Source organism: Anopheles arabiensis, chromosome 2 (assembly GCF_016920715.1).
Source record: "Anopheles arabiensis isolate DONGOLA chromosome 2, AaraD3, whole genome shotgun sequence".
NCBI lineage: Eukaryota > Metazoa > Arthropoda > Insecta > Diptera > Culicidae > Anopheles > Anopheles arabiensis.
The window spans coordinates 46,351,513-46,371,212 of NC_053517.1; the positions used below are offsets into that span (position 1 = coordinate 46,351,513).

A 19,700-nucleotide genomic window follows, 5' to 3' on the forward strand; every position below is an offset into this window, starting at 1 on the left:
GGAAAACCTATATCGTTTTTCAAGCAGAGCCCTATTCTGTTCGGAGGGTAATTTAAATTTTCATTCCACTTTCGGTAGATATTAATTCGAGAATGTTGTCCAACGCCAGCGAGCCGTACCTACGGGGCGTTACCTTCTACCGGTACAAAGCCACCGGAAATCTGTCAATTTATGTACGCAAAATGCGTTGCCGTCGAGGGTACGGTTGCTGAATGTGCGCGCTAATGGTTGGCGAACATTTTCCCAATCGAAAGGTTACTCTGACTGTTCCTCCCTTTGGCTTTGGTTCGCCACCGTTCACCGAAACACGACAAGGAAAAAAACGGTGTCATACACTGAGTCCTAAGTACGATAAAACAGACACACAGTGTAAGTCTGCAGAAAGTTTATCCGTATCGTCACAGGTGGAATCGGTTGCGTTTCGACTGCCGTTTGATATTCTGCCAGCGTCGATGGAGCTTGTTTTTGCCACAATTTTATTTTTACTTCGTTATAATCCGGTACAGCGCCCGCTATGGCTTCCCGTTTTCTTGCCTAAGCGTCTTACTTAGTCGAGAACGCCATGTGTACGGGGTGGCAAATGGGGCGCCCCGGTCGAAGGAAGCCTTTCTCCAGACTGCACATGATGATGGTCGCGTAAACCTGTGCAACGGACCCGGGTGGCTTTGCCGTAGGGAGCACACACCTAGGAGGCACCCTTTTTTACCCATCTTCTCCCCACCTCGGCAGACAGAGACAGGGTGCGATAGGGGAACACGGTTTAGTTATTTAAATATTGCTCGCCCGGTAAGAAGGCATTGTTATTACGTGATGGTCCTGAAGTCGATCTCCATTTCCCTGCCGTCGTCAGCATTTGTGCCGAAGCATTGCATAACGCGCCGGCTCAGTATTCACTTCCGACCCAGTGTACGGGGAACGGGGAAGGCGAGGGGAGTGCAATAGGATACGGACACTGACACCGGGGCCCTTCTGTCTTGCGCGGGACTGGGAAGTTGGCTGGCATAGGTTGTGCGGTGATGGTGAATAAATGCACACACGCTTTGGCTTGGCGATACAATCGTATTTGCAATTGAAACGAACTGGAAGCAATTTGTTCTTTTCGACCGGTGAATATGATGCCGGATTGCACAACGGCGACGTGTTTCACGCGGAAGGTGTGCGGCCATTACGCCGCTGGTGCTGTGCTAAGTGGGGAGGATGTTGTTGTTGTTGTTGTTGTTGTCAGGAGAAAGTGGGAAAAATGGGAATACGAAACCATTTGATGGAGCATTGCAATTGAATAATGCAAGCAAGCGGCACTGTGTAGAACAGCGATAAAATGGGTGCTTGATGTGAGCGAGTGAGTGTGTGTGCGCGCGTCTAATCGCATGATTACACTAGGGAAAAGAGTATATTTAGTAACTGTGGAATTGGACTGTGGAATACTTTGAAACAGTCACTAGACGCGAGTTTCCTTCGTTTATTCATATTAATATCAACAATGCCTAAAGGACGTTTCACAATCAATAGTACAATAATGTATAGGAAATAATATATAGAGAATGATCGGCTAGAGCATACAAGTATTAATACAACTCTATAAAGATGGTGATATTTTTTTAGAAAGTAAAATAATTCTTGCATAGCTTGATAACATAATTTTAATAACATAAATAACATAACATTTCTACCCATAAAACATTAAAACGTATAAATACGACGTATTTTCCGTTTTTTAAACAATTGTTGATATGCCAAACGATCGTGGAGTAGTTGAAGTATATAATAAATGCTGTGATACGGATCCCACCGTGTTGTAATAATCGTAATTTTCTTATCAGCATCTGGATCAGACTCTTTTATCAACTTGATTCCAATGACTGGTATATGTTATCAATATGCTGATTGGATTCAACGGACATTTGCCAGACAAAGGCACTAGCAGATTATTGATCGCATACTGTTACATCTCATGTGTCGCACAAGATTTATTGGAAATAATTCTGAATTTCGAAACAAACCTATCGTATAGCTATAATTTATATTGTTTTCTTTTTTTAATATCTAAACGCAATCAAAACAAAGTTATTAGATACCAGATTCTAATTGGTGCGTGCTTCAGCAATTGCTCCGAAAGATCCCTTGAAGTTGACACCTCTTGACGAATCTATATTGCCCTTAAATTTTATGACACTATTTTTTGTTGTGCTATATAATTCTAAGCCATTACATTTCGTTTATTGAACTATTGATTTTATTTATATATTTAGTTATTAATTTAATTCGTCCAACTTGAACGATTCGATCGTACCTGGTTTGTATGATCTTTTTCTTATCAAAATGCATCAGTATTCAATGCACAATCCTGCTCCAATGTATTCCAAATATCTTCAGAACTGAAGCAAAATAATATTTCTGCTTTCAATTTGAACGAATTCCCTTTTCCTACTGCATCATGAGTTCCTAGCCACACATGTGCCCATGTCAACAGTACAGATAATGGAACAAACATTGCTCAGCACTTTTACGTACTTGCAGCAAATGCATTTTGCCATGGGTGGTTTTTTTGACTGCTTGCATTTTGCACACTAGCTCCGTTTTCTCGGCACATGCATTCTTGCAATGCATCGTCTCAAATTCGTCTTCGATCCATCATGTGTCTTCCGCCTTTGGAACGATCCAAAAGGGGACCAGTGTTTCCAAGAAAGGCAAAACTGCTGCGCTAATGCTAAAGTAGCTTGTTTTTTTGCGGGATTATTTCCGTTCTATTTGGATTACATGATGAAACGAAAACATTACATGCATACGCCTCTCCCAGCAGCGCTGAGAAAGAAAAGCATGAAGCAAAACATAAGAGAGTGAGAAAATAAATGCGACACTTTCAGCACGAACCAGCACCCAATTGGCCAGACAAGGATGGACGCGAACACCAACTCCGCAAACAAGTGCAGTGGTGGTAAGTACCTGCCAAGAACTGTTCCCAACCCAAAAGCGTTTCTATCGCATTTCCGCATCCTTTCGTGTCCTTTTCACGGCGAAGGAAAATTTTTGACAGGAGCGCAGAATGACACTAACACCACTGCACAGCAGTATGACAACAGAAGAATATATATTCGCGCTTACCTTATTCCAGCAGCACAGACAGCACTTTGGCCGGACTTCGGCTAGTCGATGTGTTTCGTTCCACAAACTACGTTCTAGTAACTTTGCGTGTTTTGAGCACTAAATCGACACTGACCTGTGATGAAATTGATCTCGTTTCATAAACAACCCTGTACCGTACGGACGCGTTTACACGCACACAGACACAACAATCGAGCACACCGTTCGCATCCGTCACTTGTATCTCACACACCGATCCACCGGAGAGGTGGTAAGCGCATCAAAACAAAATCTCGCCTTTTTTTCGCTTTCGACCTCTACCTTGATTCGCTGCTGCTGCTGCTGTTGCTGCTGTTGCTTCTTGCGCATCTACACATCACTAATAATAGTTGGCAAAGATGGAACATAAACTCACTTCCTGCCCATTGGCCGACGCAATGCTGCGAACACACGGAGGTACTGTGGGACGGTAATGATCGCAATTATCACACGGGTCAGGACACGACCGTTCCGGAATTCCAATCGCGGTAGCACCACCGTGCACCGGGAGCGTTACTTCTCTGCTGCGACGCGGTTCTTTCCGTACTTTAATCACAATATTTATGCCCTTTGGATTTAGTGCAAGCGACACACATCACATCACGCAAAAACAGTATACACAAGCACGCACACACACACATACACGACGCGTAAACAATCGATTTCGGTTCAATTTGCCATTCCAAACCAACCGGACGAACGCGTTGTTCACCGTGTCGAGCGGTGGGAAACACAACCGCACGCAGTGAAGAAAGAAATAATTTTGAGAGACTGAGCAGGTTTGCTATGCCGCGGACGCATTGACGATGAAGAGAGAGAGAAAGGGAATGTTTGAGAGAGAAACCATGAGTTGTGTTAGTGTGTTTGTGGAGCTTATTCCGTACCCATCGGTAGGATTTAAAGAATAAATAATTGAATTGTAAAAGTTATGTTTCAAATGACAATAAATTCTTGTTGTTGTGAATTAACAGATATTTGAAGAAATTTTGCATCAGAAGCAATGATTATTTATTTTTATTCAATTGCTCAAGAAAAAACTCTATTCATTAGTAATAACATTGTTGTTGAAGTAGATTACAATAAAATAAAACAAAATAGATTTTATTGTCGGGAAATAAGGCTTTACGAAAGGATGAGAATATATTAGATTCATTGTTTTTCTTATTTAGGAGAAACGGTCATATTCATTAATTTAAAACATTATACATTTTCCTTTTTTTCAAAATTAGATCTTTTTTCGTCGACCTCCAAATCACGTCTAAAAGTTGTAAAGCATTTTGAACCGTGTAAATAGGGCTTATGCTTGCATACATTCTCCGAGAGTTGTTTCGTGTGTGCATTTCTCTATCTCTCTTTCTGTCTCTATCTCTGTCTCTTTGTTTTCATGCTATTTCACAATATCAGCTGTTGTCTCTTTTATGCTATTGCACGGTACTATGTATAGTTCGACGAAATTTTGTCGGTTTTGTGTTTAAAGCATGATTTTTGTTTTATTTTATTTTTTTTTAACTTTTTTCAAAGATTTTAAGTGAATCTCTTGACTAGCGTTGTATTCATAGATTTTTTTTTAATATTACATGTAAAGAAGAACATGGCCATGAAAGAGAGGCAAATATATCGCGCATTGAAGACTCATACTGATGTGTGCGAATACCTGCACATTAGGAAAATATGACGGTAAGGTGTGGTAAAAATAACTTGTCTAAATTAATAATAATTATTAAAAAAAATTGTGCAACACGTAAACAACCATTTTAGTAGTTTGCTAATTAAAAAAAACTAACAATCGTTTTTCACCTATATAATATTTTTGGAGGAAGAAAACGCATTGTTGTTGATTGAGCTTAATGCTCTTCAACCGTGTCTTTCAGTTTTTGATGGAATTGTATTCATTTGTTACAGAAAATTGAATGTTTACTAGCATTTTAGGGCAAACACATAATTTTCAACTTATGTAGTTTTCAGAGGTTAACTGCTACCTTCGACATGATTTAACTTTGACATAGTAAAGTATCGCCAAAAGCACCTAATTAAAAACGTCATGTAGAGATCGTTTCACTGCGATGTTCAAAAATTCATATTTTTATGTAAGGGTTTTAATTTTTTTAGTATCGGAAAGAGCAGTATAGCAGTATAACATCAAAAGTATAGTTTTAAATTGGAAAAATATACATTTATGTATGTTTCAAAAGTGCTGCAATTTCATATAATACAAAAGTGTAAAATTGAATTGAAAATGTGAAGCAAGAATTTATCTACGCATTTCAACTCATCGCAATTGTAGTGTGATAGATCTTTCCAAAAATATATATTGTAAAGAATAACCATTACACATTTACAAAATGGTCAATTTTCATTTCATTGCATTGTGATGGATTGCTATTATGGTCATAAAAGACGTATTGTTCCTACTTTTAACGGTGTATTTTTGTTATTTTGTCAGCATTAGATAGTTTATGTCACTGAAAACAAAAACTATATGATTGCTAACAAAATTGAAAGCTTGTCTGTTCCCTTCACCTGTTAAGATTAGAACCAAAATATAAAAAAACGAGAAAATGGTATAAACATGTACATAACTTGCCATCGACTCCCTCTTTAAGAGAGATATTTCCTAGGTAACGATACCATTCAGCTTCTGTCGTAGCTTGAGATCATTTCTCATCTAAATATGCAAAAAATATCCGTCTTACTCGAGAATAGTATTTGCTATTGAGTCCTCATATGATGTTGCTAACGTTCCTCTGTAGGCTTGGACATTACGATTTATTTTCATGAACGTGAACGTACTAATTCTTTCTTTTAAATGAACTGATCGTGAAACGCGATTCTTTCGTTCATTTCGTTAATGCACCATGACAATTATTTGGTAGACCAGGAAGTTCTTCACATCGACGAACAATGCATATTTGTATTGGATAAAATTAACGACCTGGCGAACGTTATTTTTGAGAATGTCCTGTTTATTTGGTTCATGTCCATATTTATATTGAATGAAACTAACGATCTGGCGCACTACAACATTTTTTTCGAGAACTTCCTGGTCATATGTTTCACGTTCATATTTGTATTGCATGAAATGATCGACCTGGCGTACTAGGACGTTCTGTGTAATTTGTTCAACATCTCGCTAGCAATGAATAAAGTTGTGAAAATAGGAAAAGTGTAAAAGTGGAAAGTTGCTGATGATTTGAACCGCATACTGAATTACAAACGTAGGTGTTTTACATAATAATAAATAAATAAATAAATAAATAAATAAATAAATAAATATGAAAAACTACCATAATTATGTATAAAAAAAGGGAAAAGGTCCTAAGTCCGTGATCCAAAGTACGCTTCTCGAGTCGCATGCGTATCTTTACTATCTAATTGGTGGTTCGTTTCCCTCCATTTATTTAATAATCCACATTTCCACACAGTCATATGCTTGAGTCATCAATTTGGCTTTTCACGTGATCCTATACGACAATTTTTATAGAATTTCGCTCTTTAAGCCTCAAAGTTGGCCGACCACTGTCCTAGGTTACTGATGTCCTATTTCAGCGGTCGACAAACATTTTAGGTAAAGGCCCAAATTTACTAAAATATCGAGAGCCGCGGGTCAGGAATACAATTTTTTTATATTTTCGCTTAAATTATAAAATTATAAAATTATAGAAACAATTTAATTTATTGATGCTATCTGACACTGCAATGGTAGATAGAGTTATTTTTTTTTAATTCGGTAATAATTGTACGTAATATTGGCCCAACTAAGTTCAAAATGATAGTTCCTGCTATTAGATCTTAATGCAAAGATTCATAAATTAAGGATCTGCTGAAAAATTATCGAGACAAACATACATTTAGTAATTATCAAAATTCTTTTCGAACAATTAACACTATTTTAGGTAAATTTATAAATGATTCCATACAAAAATGCTCTTTGACAATCGTTGTACAGTCATTATCCGATATATGCTATTGTACGGGACCGAGCAGAATAGCGTATCTCGAGTTTTCGCGTATAGCGGATTTCTATGGAAAAAATAGTTTATACTACCAATTTATGGGTAAAAAATATCGACACAGAATTTTAAAATATTTAAAAAACACTTAGAGCTGTCAAATTTAAAGGAATCGCGTACTGCGAATTCATGTATATCGAGTATCGCGTACTGCGGATAATTGCTGTATTCGTAAAAGGCAACAGTGTTTAATCGCCGGAATTGTAAAAACAAGAGTGGTTTTTAATGTTAGTTTTTGTTTTCAAATACGATCGAAAATAGTCCTTCAATAGATAAAAATTTAACCAACTGATTTGAGTGAAATTTAGAACAAATGGAGGAAGAAATTGTTATCACGAGAAAAATACATGGATCTTTTTCACTATTACTAAAACCTTGTCTTGCATGTATTGCTTTGGCGAATGTTGAATATCTCTCGTCGTAAATCACGTTCGCTCCGCGCCAGGTCGTTACGTTTGTGATCGTCACCAATCTGACACGTCGCGCGCCGCGTTTATGAACTGTATTCTTGTCATGCGGCCTACTCTATGTTAGTTTATTTTTACTGCGTTTAAGTTTATGTTTATACTTTTTTATAGCTCTTATGTAACCTCGCATTGAGAGACCCACATAAGACCCGTTAAATGTATTAAATAAATATCAAATAATAAATATCAAGTAAAGTCGCATGCAAAACTTTCAATAAATTAACTGCAACCAGAATTTAGTTTATCTTCTCTACAAAAAAAATCGTATGAAACTTCCTCGATTCCTAAAGTCTTATTGCCGAGCTGAAAAAATGTTTTTATTACATATGTGAATATTCACTCTTTCGCCTTAGCCCGAGACAAGTGACGGATTTTTTAGCGTCTCTCAATAAAATTATAACTTAAAGATAGCTTAAAAAAAACGCTTGTTTTAATTAATAATAATTTACTGCGCGCGAAAGAAAGTGTGCTGTTGATAACGTCTCAACACATACTGATTGGTCCGTTATTGCACATTACGATAATTAAAGTTTAAAGATACAACGGTATAAAATTTCATTCTAAAAGATATTCAGTAATTTGTATACGAATATATTCTTCCCATCTTTTAAAATCAGTCGAATCCTTTCGCGGATCGGACTTTACCGACTGTCCTAGATCGTTTTGGGTTTGTGCATATAATACAGAGGGCCCATTTGAGTGTTAATCCACACCATCGATTGTTAGCATATTTTATTTCTGTATACCTGACATTTAAATAATATTATCTCCAAGATAATTCCATCCCATAACGAGATAAACAGTGGAACTTTTCACAACTTGAGGGGAAACATGAATATGCTGAAAAAATACAATAAACTGAGGTTAAGTCGTTAAGTCGTGCGATTGACGACAGTATCGGCCCATAGATCATTGAATTAATCGATTAAAAACCTGATGTTTAGTAAAATAAAAAACGGGTAATAAATTTTAGCATACATCTATCATTTTCCTCATTGAAGGGCCATAGTAAAGAGCAGTGTCATTATCCCATTTTTAATGCATTTCTTATGATCTGTCGAACGAGAATCTCTTTGCTTATTAAATTGGTTCTCCAATTTGAGTGTCACAAAAATGTCATTTTGTAAATATACATATATTTTTAAAACTTCTTCGCTTGGTTCGGAGCGCACGTAGTTGCTTCCACTCAGTTAAAAACGAGATAATAAATTCTATGATTTACGTTCTACACTAACACCCACCAGTGGTTTTGTGGTACCTAACCGTCATTATACAAGCTGAACATTTAAATCGATTTTCCTGGCATCGTTCCGCAGGTGGTTAAACATTCATTGCACTGTTCGATGGTGCACGAAAACATGCGCCCCAAATCTGCGACTCACTTGAAATGGCACGAGCATGTAATTGAAACGACCCTCTTTCTATCCACAGTAACTCAACCCTCGTTTTCAAAAATATTAATCTTCTTTTAAGCATGGAAGGGGTGTTGTTTCGACATTTCGCTCCTCTTCGAGCGTGCGGAAAGCCAGCAGGCGAAACGCCCGTCATAGGGAAAAGTCCTTTCCGCAATTGTCAAACCGGTGCCTGCAAATGTGACAGTTTACACATATACGCTCATAAAAATACGCATCCTCATACACTCACACACGTACGCTTTAGTAGAGCAGAAAATGGAACGAAGGACTCTCATTTTCTCTCATGCATGTTGTTGCGGCGTGTGTGTGTGTGTGTGTGTGTGTATACGGGAATGGTACATTTCGACTTCTTGTTTGCGCAATAATATGGCACTCGGTGGAAAATTCGAACGCCGCGAGCACACGCGAGAGCCTGTGAGCGACAAAGAGAGCGGATTCCTCATTGTACTTGTAAGCGGATGTGAAACGTCACGTTTTGACCGAGGATACGCCGCAGACAGGACAGCGTGCTTCGAGGGAAAATTCTCCATCGTCATTACTCTCGGTGTGCAGCTACAGTCCGCAGCGCAATCGAGCTGTTAGTCCGTACACTTTAGGTTCTCCCCTCCTTGTAACAGGTTCAGGAAAATCTAGGAAAGTGTTTCCGTGCGTATGTGTGTATGTGAGTGCATAAAGTGGGTTTTATTCTGGCAAGAAATTTCAAGGGATTTTGCATCATTCTAATAGCAGTATTGAAGGTACCCGCTTGGATAAATGCATAGAGCGATCGATCCAGTCCAACTGCATCAGGGGCCACTTTGCAGTGTGATAAGGAGAAGAAAACCTCTTACCTAATTTTTCCTCACATACTGGCATCGATATCTGCAGTCCAGATGTGCATGAAAGAAAATGTTCGAGTATTTGTGTCCGTGGTTATGAGGAAGTGCAGTGAGAAATTCGAGTGAAAATTGTACATTGTGTTCAAGAAAAACTAGAAAGTCTATTCCCGTAGGTGGAAGATTATCGATTTCGGCCATTCGATGGGGTGGGATTGAATCAGTCTACCGTTTCTTCCCATCACTTCTTATTTCTTAAGCCACCGCCTTTGCTTTTCTGTCGCTCCAACCCCTTCAACCACTGCAGTGGGGCTGATTTTTCACACTTGGTGGAGGCATTTTTTTCCTTATTTCGCAGTACTGCCATCATTGCCTACTTTTCCTTTCCTGTCATTCTGCCTTTTTCGGAAAAAAACGTGAGAGAGAGAGCCGAGTGGAAATGAAACGAGCCGAGAGAATGTGAAAGAGATATTGAGGGAGGAAGATAGAGAAAGAGAGAGATAGAGAGAAAGAGAGAGAGAGAAAATGCAGCAGAGAGTGAAAGAGATTGTGAAAAGAAAATTGCAGACTATTTGCTGTGTACCAGTTAGTTCTCACTGTTCATCTGTTCGTCATCATCTGTTGGCAAGATTTCACTTTCGAAGGAAAGCCAGATCTTTTGTCCTGGTGTTGAGGGTTTTTTTCCTCTACATTTTGATAAGCCAATTTGTGACACTTCTATCACGCACGAGCACGCACTGCAGGCAGTCTGTGTGGCATCCAGTTCCGTTAGAGCTCAGCAGTTAATGTAATTAATTTAATGTACTGTTTGCTTTACTTTCCACAGTCTCAGGCGCCTTTTGCGTGAGTGCGTGATCCTGCCGGTTTGATGTGCTAGGCTCAGTGACCGTGCTTGTGTGTGTATCCCTGTGTGTGTGTGTGCGCGCGTGTTTGTGTCTGTGTTTACGTGAGTGTGGGCGTGAGCTCGTGGTTTGAGGCGGCTTCGTTCCCGTTTCGTCACACTGGGCTATACCCACTTGCCCCATTGACCAGCTGTTCCCGAAACACCGTGCCGTGAAACCGTCTAGCAAAAATCATTCTCAAGCTAAAACAAAAAAAATGAGTGGCCCACTGAATCCCACCCCGACGTACGCCCATTTCGGTGTCTGATTGACGACGTTGGAATCGACCGTCCGACCGACCGACCGACCGACCAAAACCCGAGTCGACGAAAGTGCCGCGTTGGAAAATCGATACGGATCTGAAGTGTGAACCGTGTCCGTTCGGCCCAACCTCTGACAGGAAGCGCGGTAGAGTACAAAGGTGAATCTAACGTCCGACTGAGTGCGAGCTACCGGCAGCAAAGGCTTTCCCCGTAGGCTCCTTTCGCGTCGAAAGGTTCGATAAAGCCTGGTACGGGTAGATGCAAGCAAAGTAAATTAGGCAACTGGACTGGTCGAACGAATAAGGTCGCAACGGAAGTGCCGGGTGTCGCCTAGCGGTGCTCCCCTCGTTCGCTTCCACCCATCCACCCTTCCTACCTGACCGGCACACTCGAACGGGGCTGGAAAAGAGGATTCATTTCCGCGCTTTTCCACGTTTCGTTTGTTTACCACTGTCCGCTACGTGCTTGCCGTTGGGTCTGCCCGACTGGGACCAACGTTCTGAGTAAGTATAGCTGCCTTCTGCCAGCTGAAGTTGGATGAAGTTACCGACGGATTTATTTCACCTCATTCGTTCGTTATCTTTTCTTCGATAGCTTCTAATACTTCTTCTGTGTGTCTGCGGTCATCCAGCAAAAACCCGGCTTCATGATCGGCTCATTTTGGAACCTTTGTAGAGCGTGCCCATCAATGCCTGTAGATAAGGTAGGTGAAACGATTTTATGAAAGTATGGGAATGTGTATGTGTGTGTATGTACCGTGGTGTTGAGTTCACTAGTGAGTCGTGTCTATCGCCGAGGAAAGGAAGGGATATAAAAAATCACATCACGTTTCACGATCTCGACACGCTGCAAGCACATAGTATGCGGGTTTTTGAGACGGTTTTGGTTATTAGTAAGATTCCTGACTAATTGGTAGATAAATGTATGGATTATTGGAACAGTAATTGAAAAACATGTATTCGCTTGTAAGCATAAAGTCATTTTCAATAATTATCACGTTTCAGTTACAATTTAAAAGTGTGTTATCTAATAAACATGACAAATATTAAAAATTATGAACAGATATCCAAATATACACATATATGTATTGAGATCTTGGATTTTTAAGTCAGCTGAAGAGACTCCTAGCTTTCAATCAAATATTTCATAAATGGTGATTAGATAGAGTCCATAAAATCTGCAATATTTGTTTCCATAAGGATAGCGAGATTTTTAAGATCAATTAAATTGTTGATCGTATCGGCAGACATTACAATTGCGATAAGTTCTCCTATCTGAATTCAATTTGTTGCCTAGATGCCTCATTACTTGCGACGTGATAGCTTTAAAGTTTTTCGATAAGCTCACGAGTGGCTATAAATATCTGCTAGCCGGTACCACACTTTGTCCGACAGACGAGGCAACTGTTCATCAATCAATGTCTGCGGCGGTTTCCTTATGTCATCGATCAGTTTCCCTGCCGGTATCCGTTATCCTTTGGCATTCTGGTTGGAAATGGGCTGTGTCTTCTTCAGTCCAGCGTTATGTTGAACCCCCCAATCCCCAACTCTTCTTCTCACCTTAAATTCTATATGTTTTGTTGACTCATTCCCGACGGCACAAGGGATCTCCCATACAGGCAAAATATAGCGCCCGTCTAGCATCGCCGGTCTAGAAAGTTTTCCTTGTCCCATCCAATGGTTTTACATAAATATTGATCGTTTTACTACAACAAAACTTCTTCAGTGGGTGTGTATGGGGATGTATGTGTGTTGAAGCATCTGATGAAAAAGCTTCACTGGAAATAAATCGGGTGTACGGTTACTGTACGGTTGCTCGGTGTATCGGAAAATGGTGCGATGTTGATTGAAGATGATGGGAAATGATGATTATTCATGCACACGTAGAAAATTCCCCCAGCGCCATCCTAGATAGGGAAGCTTTCGTCCGCCAGTTTGGGTGTGTCCTTGCGGTGACATTTACGACCGCTCGTTTTGGTTTTACACGGCGAAAGAGATGTGCAAATTGGACATTCGCTTGCGAGCGTGTGGGCGCGAACCGTGCCCGACACAGCGCACATGTTGATTTTTGTCCAAAGTTTCTCGTATGTGTCTGTGGATTTGTGCATGTGTGTGTAACAGAGCAAAAACACAATCTTTTCCTCGTTTTCCTCAAATGACGTAAGCCACTGCTGGGTGAGTGGGTTGGGTGAGTGGGTTGGGTGCGAAACATCCCACGGTGGGGAGGGTTTCTCGTTCACGACTGTTTGCTATCCCTTTTTTCCTTCGTTCCACGGTGCTATTTATCGATTCGACGGCCAGCAATTCCGTTTGTTACAACGAACAAAACCGGGACTCGGTCTCTCAGTTTATTTCCCCGGTCGCTCAATAAAGCAATTACACTAGCGAGCACACACACACACACACACATTCAAACATCTGGTAAGGAGGAAACATAAATTCCAACGATATCCTTCCGCGGTGGCGATACACACAATGTGCCAGCTGGGTGGAAGCAGACAGCACGGCAACGGGTGCCAGATTCTGCTAGCTGTAGAGTCGCTATTGTGGTGGTGCCGTGGAAAGTGAACAAAACGCTCACGAAAGCACGTCGATTGTCGGTGAAAGCGGTAGCACAAGCGGCTCGTACAAGCCATTTCATAAACTAGTGGTTGCATGCTTTCAAAAGTCATCCAATGGCCGCAGGTGGTGGGTCAGCGGGGGCGACAGGTTTAACTGCAGCACTCGTGTGGCATATAATCCGTCCGTCGTGGGCTGCAATTCGACGCGGCGAAGCCGGCGTACGAAAATATATCCGCATTGAGTCGGCCCCGAATGCATGAGTATCCGTGTCGTGGCCCGGTGTTTTATGTGGCTCCGAGGTGATGTTTGCTCGCAGGGTGCGAGTGGCGGGCAGTTCGGTCACGAACGGCTCATATGGTTTCGGTTTGCCGGCTTCTTGCAGGTGCATGTACGCAAGGTGAACGCAAAATGAGGCTAACGGTCTGTTAGCATGATGGCATGTTGGCACAGGCACTGAGCAGCGGGTTACGAAATGCTTTTGAATCAGCTTCAGCTACATTCGTTCCTTTTGGCGTCAGTTTTCAAAGGGGTTTTTGTTTTGTAAAGATAGACCGGTTTTTGAGCAAAGAGAGTAGTTTAAACGCAGAATGAGCTATAGTATGAAGCTGGCGATGAATACTTTTAAGCAAAGACTATTACATTTGCTATGTCAACGTAAAAAGTGTGGCCATTTGCGACAAAGTGCTGCCTTTTTAATGTTTAATGTTAATGTTAATGTCAAAATATAATTGTTATTTCAAATAATTCCTGTTTCTACTTTGTTTTGGTATAGAGGCCCTGTTTTCATCTAAAATTTTTAAATGATCTGGATACACGTAGAAGAACGAATAAATTTGAATGCTGCCAAAAATGCATGAGTTCAATTGCTCGTTAATATAGGTGATTTACTAATAAGCACGTTGCTTCTCTTCATCCCAGGCATAGCTCAACTCTTATTCAGACCATCCACGCATAATAACGATCAACTATCCGATTACGTGATATCAACAAACCTGGTAAACCTTGTATGTTAGGCCAATATGATCGCATAGGTCGCTACTCTGAGCAAAAGATACTTATATCAAACATATGTGTTAATATCATCATTTCTTCACTACCACCAATAAAATAAGACAATCAATGTAAACATTTTAAGCAATACATGCGAAAGGTATTTCTTGTTGAAGTAGAGCAAACTTGTCTCATCACAGTGGTTAAATCACCTGGTCCTATAGTTGTATCCTACACGAGAATGCCAATTCTGCACTGATCATAACGGAATAGGTTCAATAAAGCACAGATAATTTTTACTGTTTATTGTACCTTTCCTTACTTTACTTACTTACTTATCCGGCTCTACAACCGCTTTGGGGTCTTTAAATGCATCAGGAGTACCTTACAATATAAACTTGTCCTTCATGAAAGCTACATAATAGCAACATATGAGTTACATAGTACAATTATGGTGTTTTTCCCGTTATAGATTTCCCGACCAATACAACAACAAATTCCCGACCAATACAAAACAACAATATTACGCTTTAAAAGTTACTTTATTAAAGTTTGGTTTGATATTTTAACTACTAATACTTGTATGGCCGTATGGTTAAAAAAGGCTGTAACATTGAAAATTTGTATTGTAGATTACATTTAACCTTGATAACTGTCATTTAAAGACCATCGTCTAGAGGCAAATGATGCAAATTGGCTCCGCCTCTATGATAAATGCCGTCTTCTTATTCGGATGGAGTAATAATATAGAATTTCTTTCCTCCTGAATAAAACAAAAAATTATCATTCTGAACAATTGCATTCATGAGTAAGTTTAGTTCATAGCACAGTTTAAATTTCTTCTGGTTTTAGTGTGTGCATGTATAAACAAAGCACGGCATTTTAGTTGGGGAATGAATCTACAGGATCTACAATAAAGTTGCCGTACTGTCGGTTGTAGTTTTTCGTCCGGTCAAAGTTTTTCAATTCCCGTACGAGTTCAAATGAAGCCTTCTGGTACATTTAGAAGACGATGGAAGTTGATTATGCTCTAAATCCCTATTTATGTTGATGGTTATGACCTGCTTAGGGTGCTGGTTGCGCGTGTGTTTATGGATATATTCGTTGTTGATAATTGAGATCATTCGTGTCCAGATGCAGCCGTGACCAAATTGATTTTATATTCATAAAATAAAGTTGGAAAAATGCGTCACATCATTCTCTAATTGTTTCTTCCCTTTTCTCCGTTTGCGTTCTGCTTTCTTTCCCAGCTCCACTCGGAATATAGAAGTACGTATCGATGGCACGAATACACTGGAGGACCCGATGTCGTAAGAAAACCACCTGTGCCAAATCAGTTCGGTAAATATGAAACGCTTGGAGTAATTCCGCCAACAAACACACCATCTATTAGCATATTCAATTCACCGTTTCTTCACCTCTACGTGGAATGTTTTGTCTCTACAATTTCCCAATACTAAGCAGTCACGGAATAGATGGTTTATTTTTTATTGCAGCTTTTTGTTTTTAATTCAACCGTCAAGTTGAAGTAGCTGATTAGAGCGCATACTAGACTCTGAATGAGCCACAGAGCAATGCAAATTTTATACGTTAAAGTTCATACGCCGCAAAGGGAAAAGTCACGATAAAAAGAGGAACAAACGCAAAGAAAATCATATCAAACATTTTCTAACTTATCTTCACCATTTTTTCCTTATCTTTAGCTTCCATCTAACGTTTCTTTGCCTAGTTGGTTATATTTCTGGTTAGAAAATCGAATAGATTAAGGCATAGACACTGATGGGGAACGATCACCCGAAAACTCCAAACCTTCTCTCATTTTACTCGAAAATACCCACACACGTACACACATACACGTACAAAGAGTCGATTGCACACGTACAAGCAAAGCACGAGGAAGGTGACCCAGGCAGGCAAAAGTTTAATGGGAAAGTTTTAGCAAAAGATAATTTTATGCGTTGCCGCAGAGCGCGACCACCCTCTTGTCATCGTTGTTGATAATGAATACCCCGGAGTACATGGTGCTAAGCGTCTTCTTCAACTGGAAAGTATACAGAACATCCGTTGCTTGAATGCTAAAACATGTTGTGTTGCATGTTTTTCAGAATACTAGAAAATAACATCATTTTGTTATGAAAATGAGTTGTGAGCTTTTCGTACCTCATGGAAAAAGTCCGAACATGTTTTATATAATAAGTTTCAAGTAAATCTGCTGTGCGTGGTTCAGCGCTAAAGCTCCATTCCAGTCACAAAAGGGTACAAACCAAATTATGTTCACCAAATTATGTCATCTAAGCGTTTTTTTTTATGGTGAGATAAAAAGATCGATTGAGTTTCGGATGACAGAGAAACGGTTTTATGGTTTTGGTGTGCGGTAGGGTTTGAATTATTTTTTTTGTTGCAGAATGTCCTGGCGGTCATTTTAACATGCGCGTTGCATGTTTCGAGTCGGGATTGTTTGCCCGCCCGGTGAGGTCCCGCGGCCATTGGCGATCAATGTGTATTGTTGGCAGCTGGTATACTGCTTTTGCATTGATTCTTTCCTGGGTCGTTATACTTCGGTTGAACGTTGCAGTTGTTTGTCACGACATGTTTTGCCATGACCATTGGGTGGTGGATTGGGTTGAACGAATAATTAAAACTGCTTGGACATTGTTTTGAAAGTTTTGATGAATGTTTTAACATTTGTTATCTTGCAACTAATCAAACCATGACATTTTTGGGGTTATGACAGGAAAATGTGAGTCACAGCTATGTTGGCTACGATTAAATTACTGTTTTCTAATTATAACTTGTTTATTAAGCCCCAACGGAGGTCACCTTCATAACAGCACCCTAATTCAAATACTTCCGACTCGTGTGCATTGCAAACCTCTCTGATAATATGTACGTGGGTGTGTATGTGTGCTGGTGATTAGGAGATAATAAATCGAGGTGTAACCGGCCCGGATCGAAATCGCTCCCTGCTCGCTTAGCTATAAAATGGTAGTCCGTCCAAAACAGAAACCGGCTCGAATAATTAATTTAACTTGAAGACGGCCCTGGGGGAGCTTTTAAACGCCTTCAAACATCTTTGCCGGTACGCTGCAAAGAGTGAATGGTGTAGGCGTTGAACCAAGCTGTCCACTTTACTGCTGTAGAACGGTTCATTATCCTGATTAGGTGCCATAATCTGCGTCGCGATATAAACGTCCCATTGTGCTTGGATTTGTGGTGGACAGCTAGCACCACTTTGGACGTACAATTTTCGTGCATCCCTTTGTAGAAACCGTTCAGATGTTAGCTGCCGACTCGAAATGTATACAGCAACTACTACAAACGGGTTCCTCACTCACTTACCTGTTCCTGTGTGTATTTATCTTTCAAGCAGCCAGCTCGAAGGCGGATCACTTTTTCTCGAAATCAACGGAGGATGAAAAGTTTATCGAAGGTGATTCCGCGTTCCGCTCTCAGACCGATCCCGCTGATCAGTGTCTTCCGTAATGTTTCGGCCATACTGGTCGACTGGTGGCCTGTGCTGTCTAAAGCTCTGTACCGACGTTGTGTCAATGTTGCCGCCTCTGCCGCTTATGCTGCTGCTGTTGCTACCAGTGCTCGAATGCTCGATTTTGCTTAGTTTTTGCATACCTTTACCTCTTCTGTAGCTAACCTTAATTCGTAGATAACGCATTATTGGGGCAAAAAGGGAAAAGGATGGTCTGAATTCGGTACACTAAATTATTGGCACACATTGCAGGAGTGACATAAAAAAAGAATCAGTCGTTCACAGTTCCGTTTCACATGTGCTTACGCTAAGCTAGGGTAAGAATCGTAATTAATGGATTTTGCAGCAGTGTGGATATATGCAACGGCTCAACTGGCACCTGATTGGCTGGTGGCCAATTGAACGCCGCGCACAAATACGAGTGCAAATGAAAGCATTTTATAATTATCGTTAGTTTCAATACGGAGCGCGAACCAACGGATAAAAGAAAACAACTGAATTGAAGAATAAGTTGCCTTGGCGCGCTGGTATAAGAGATTTAGAGTAGCTTGATTTTTTTTTACAGTCCAAAAACATGTTCCTGACCTGAATTCTAAGCAACAATCTCCACCCTACCACCCTTCGTACCTCTTTGGCATGTCAAATAAAAAAAAAATAACTGTTCTGTTGGCAAAACAGTTTTTATCATTTGCTGAGCTTTCATCAATTATGCGGTGGTTGTTCCGATTAAAATTAATGGCCCTCCTCATGGGAAGGAGGGGATTACCAGGTCGATTGGAAGCCCGAGTCCGGATTGTGAGTCCGGAATGGCAAAATAACATACTTTCGCTTTTCATGTTTTCCAACGATTCGTGCCATGCGGGTTACCCAATGCTCAATTTCAGTATTTTTCTAAGCAGAGCCAAATCTGTATGTGTGTTTTATTTTGTGTCTGGATTGGTGCTATGCACACGCATATACAACACGCATGGGGATCGATACGGCATAGTGCTGGCAATGTTCAACCCAATGGACGTCAATTGATCATAAAACATGCACACGTAATTGTTTCGATTTTTCCAACCTCTATTGTGCAAGTTTTTTTATCGATTGAACCGAGATCTTAGCATTGTTGATTGTGAGGTAACCTGTTTTGAAAGTTAAAACATAAAAGTTATAGGAAAAAATTTTCTTTAAGTTTAATAAGGAGGTGTTATGCCAAATGTCCTGTTTTCATTGATCAAAAGATAATCAATAAAATTTGATGTAACAAATGCGTGCCTTGATTTGTGCTCACAGTATAAACTTATTTGCGATTCTTTATATGTTTTATAGATGCTTAGGACCTCGTCATCAATAAGCATCGAGAAATATCATTGAACTTTGAACAGTTATTTTGTGTTTCATCTTAATTTTATTATCATGAAATCACACGTAATAGTTTTAATTTGAAAACTATTCTCTTGAAGGATTTTTATCACTAATAGAAACGAAGACAATAGATTTTTCCGAATCAACAAACTTATTGAAAATATCACTATGCAATGAATCGATTGAAAGTTGATTGAAATGAAGATTTTGCTTTGTACAATTAGCACAGCATTCTTGCAAACACTGTCGTGAAGGAGATTCAATATTTTCCGCCACTTTAACAAAAGTGTACATGCAAACATCTGATGTTGATGGACGTCTTTTCCTTTTTTCCCATGTGAGTA

The 19,700-nt window shown here is 40.0% G+C and overlaps 2 protein-coding genes across 13 annotated transcripts in view; one reads left to right on the forward strand and one right to left on the reverse strand.

Annotated features, from left to right (window-relative positions):
* Nucleotides 1-3,886, reverse strand: part of LOC120893191 (alpha-mannosidase 2) — a 93,027-nt gene extending 89,141 nt beyond the window's left edge. For both annotated transcript variants that reach the window (XM_040294924.1, XM_040294923.1), the window contains exon 1: nucleotides 3,103-3,886. The gene's annotated coding sequence lies outside the window, so the exon portion shown is untranslated. The remainder of the gene's footprint in view (nucleotides 1-3,102) is intronic.
* Nucleotides 3,887-9,504: 5,618 nt separating this feature from the next.
* Nucleotides 9,505-19,700, forward strand: part of LOC120907637 (mucin-5AC) — a 30,920-nt gene continuing 20,724 nt past the window's right edge. For 2 of the 11 annotated variants that reach the window (XM_040319087.1, XM_040319094.1), the window contains exons 1-5: nucleotides 9,519-9,749; nucleotides 10,654-11,474; nucleotides 11,566-11,674; nucleotides 15,773-15,863; nucleotides 17,890-17,952. In XM_040319087.1, coding sequence (XP_040175021.1) covers nucleotides 11,618-11,674; nucleotides 15,773-15,863; nucleotides 17,890-17,952 — 211 coding nt within the window. In that variant the 5' untranslated portion in view covers nucleotides 9,519-9,749; nucleotides 10,654-11,474; nucleotides 11,566-11,617. Of the gene's footprint in view, nucleotides 9,750-10,653; nucleotides 11,475-11,565; nucleotides 11,675-15,772; nucleotides 15,864-17,889; nucleotides 17,953-19,700 lie in introns of all 11 variants that reach the window. The other 9 variants (XM_040319090.1, XM_040319088.1, XM_040319089.1 and 6 more) reach the window with 9 other exon arrangements.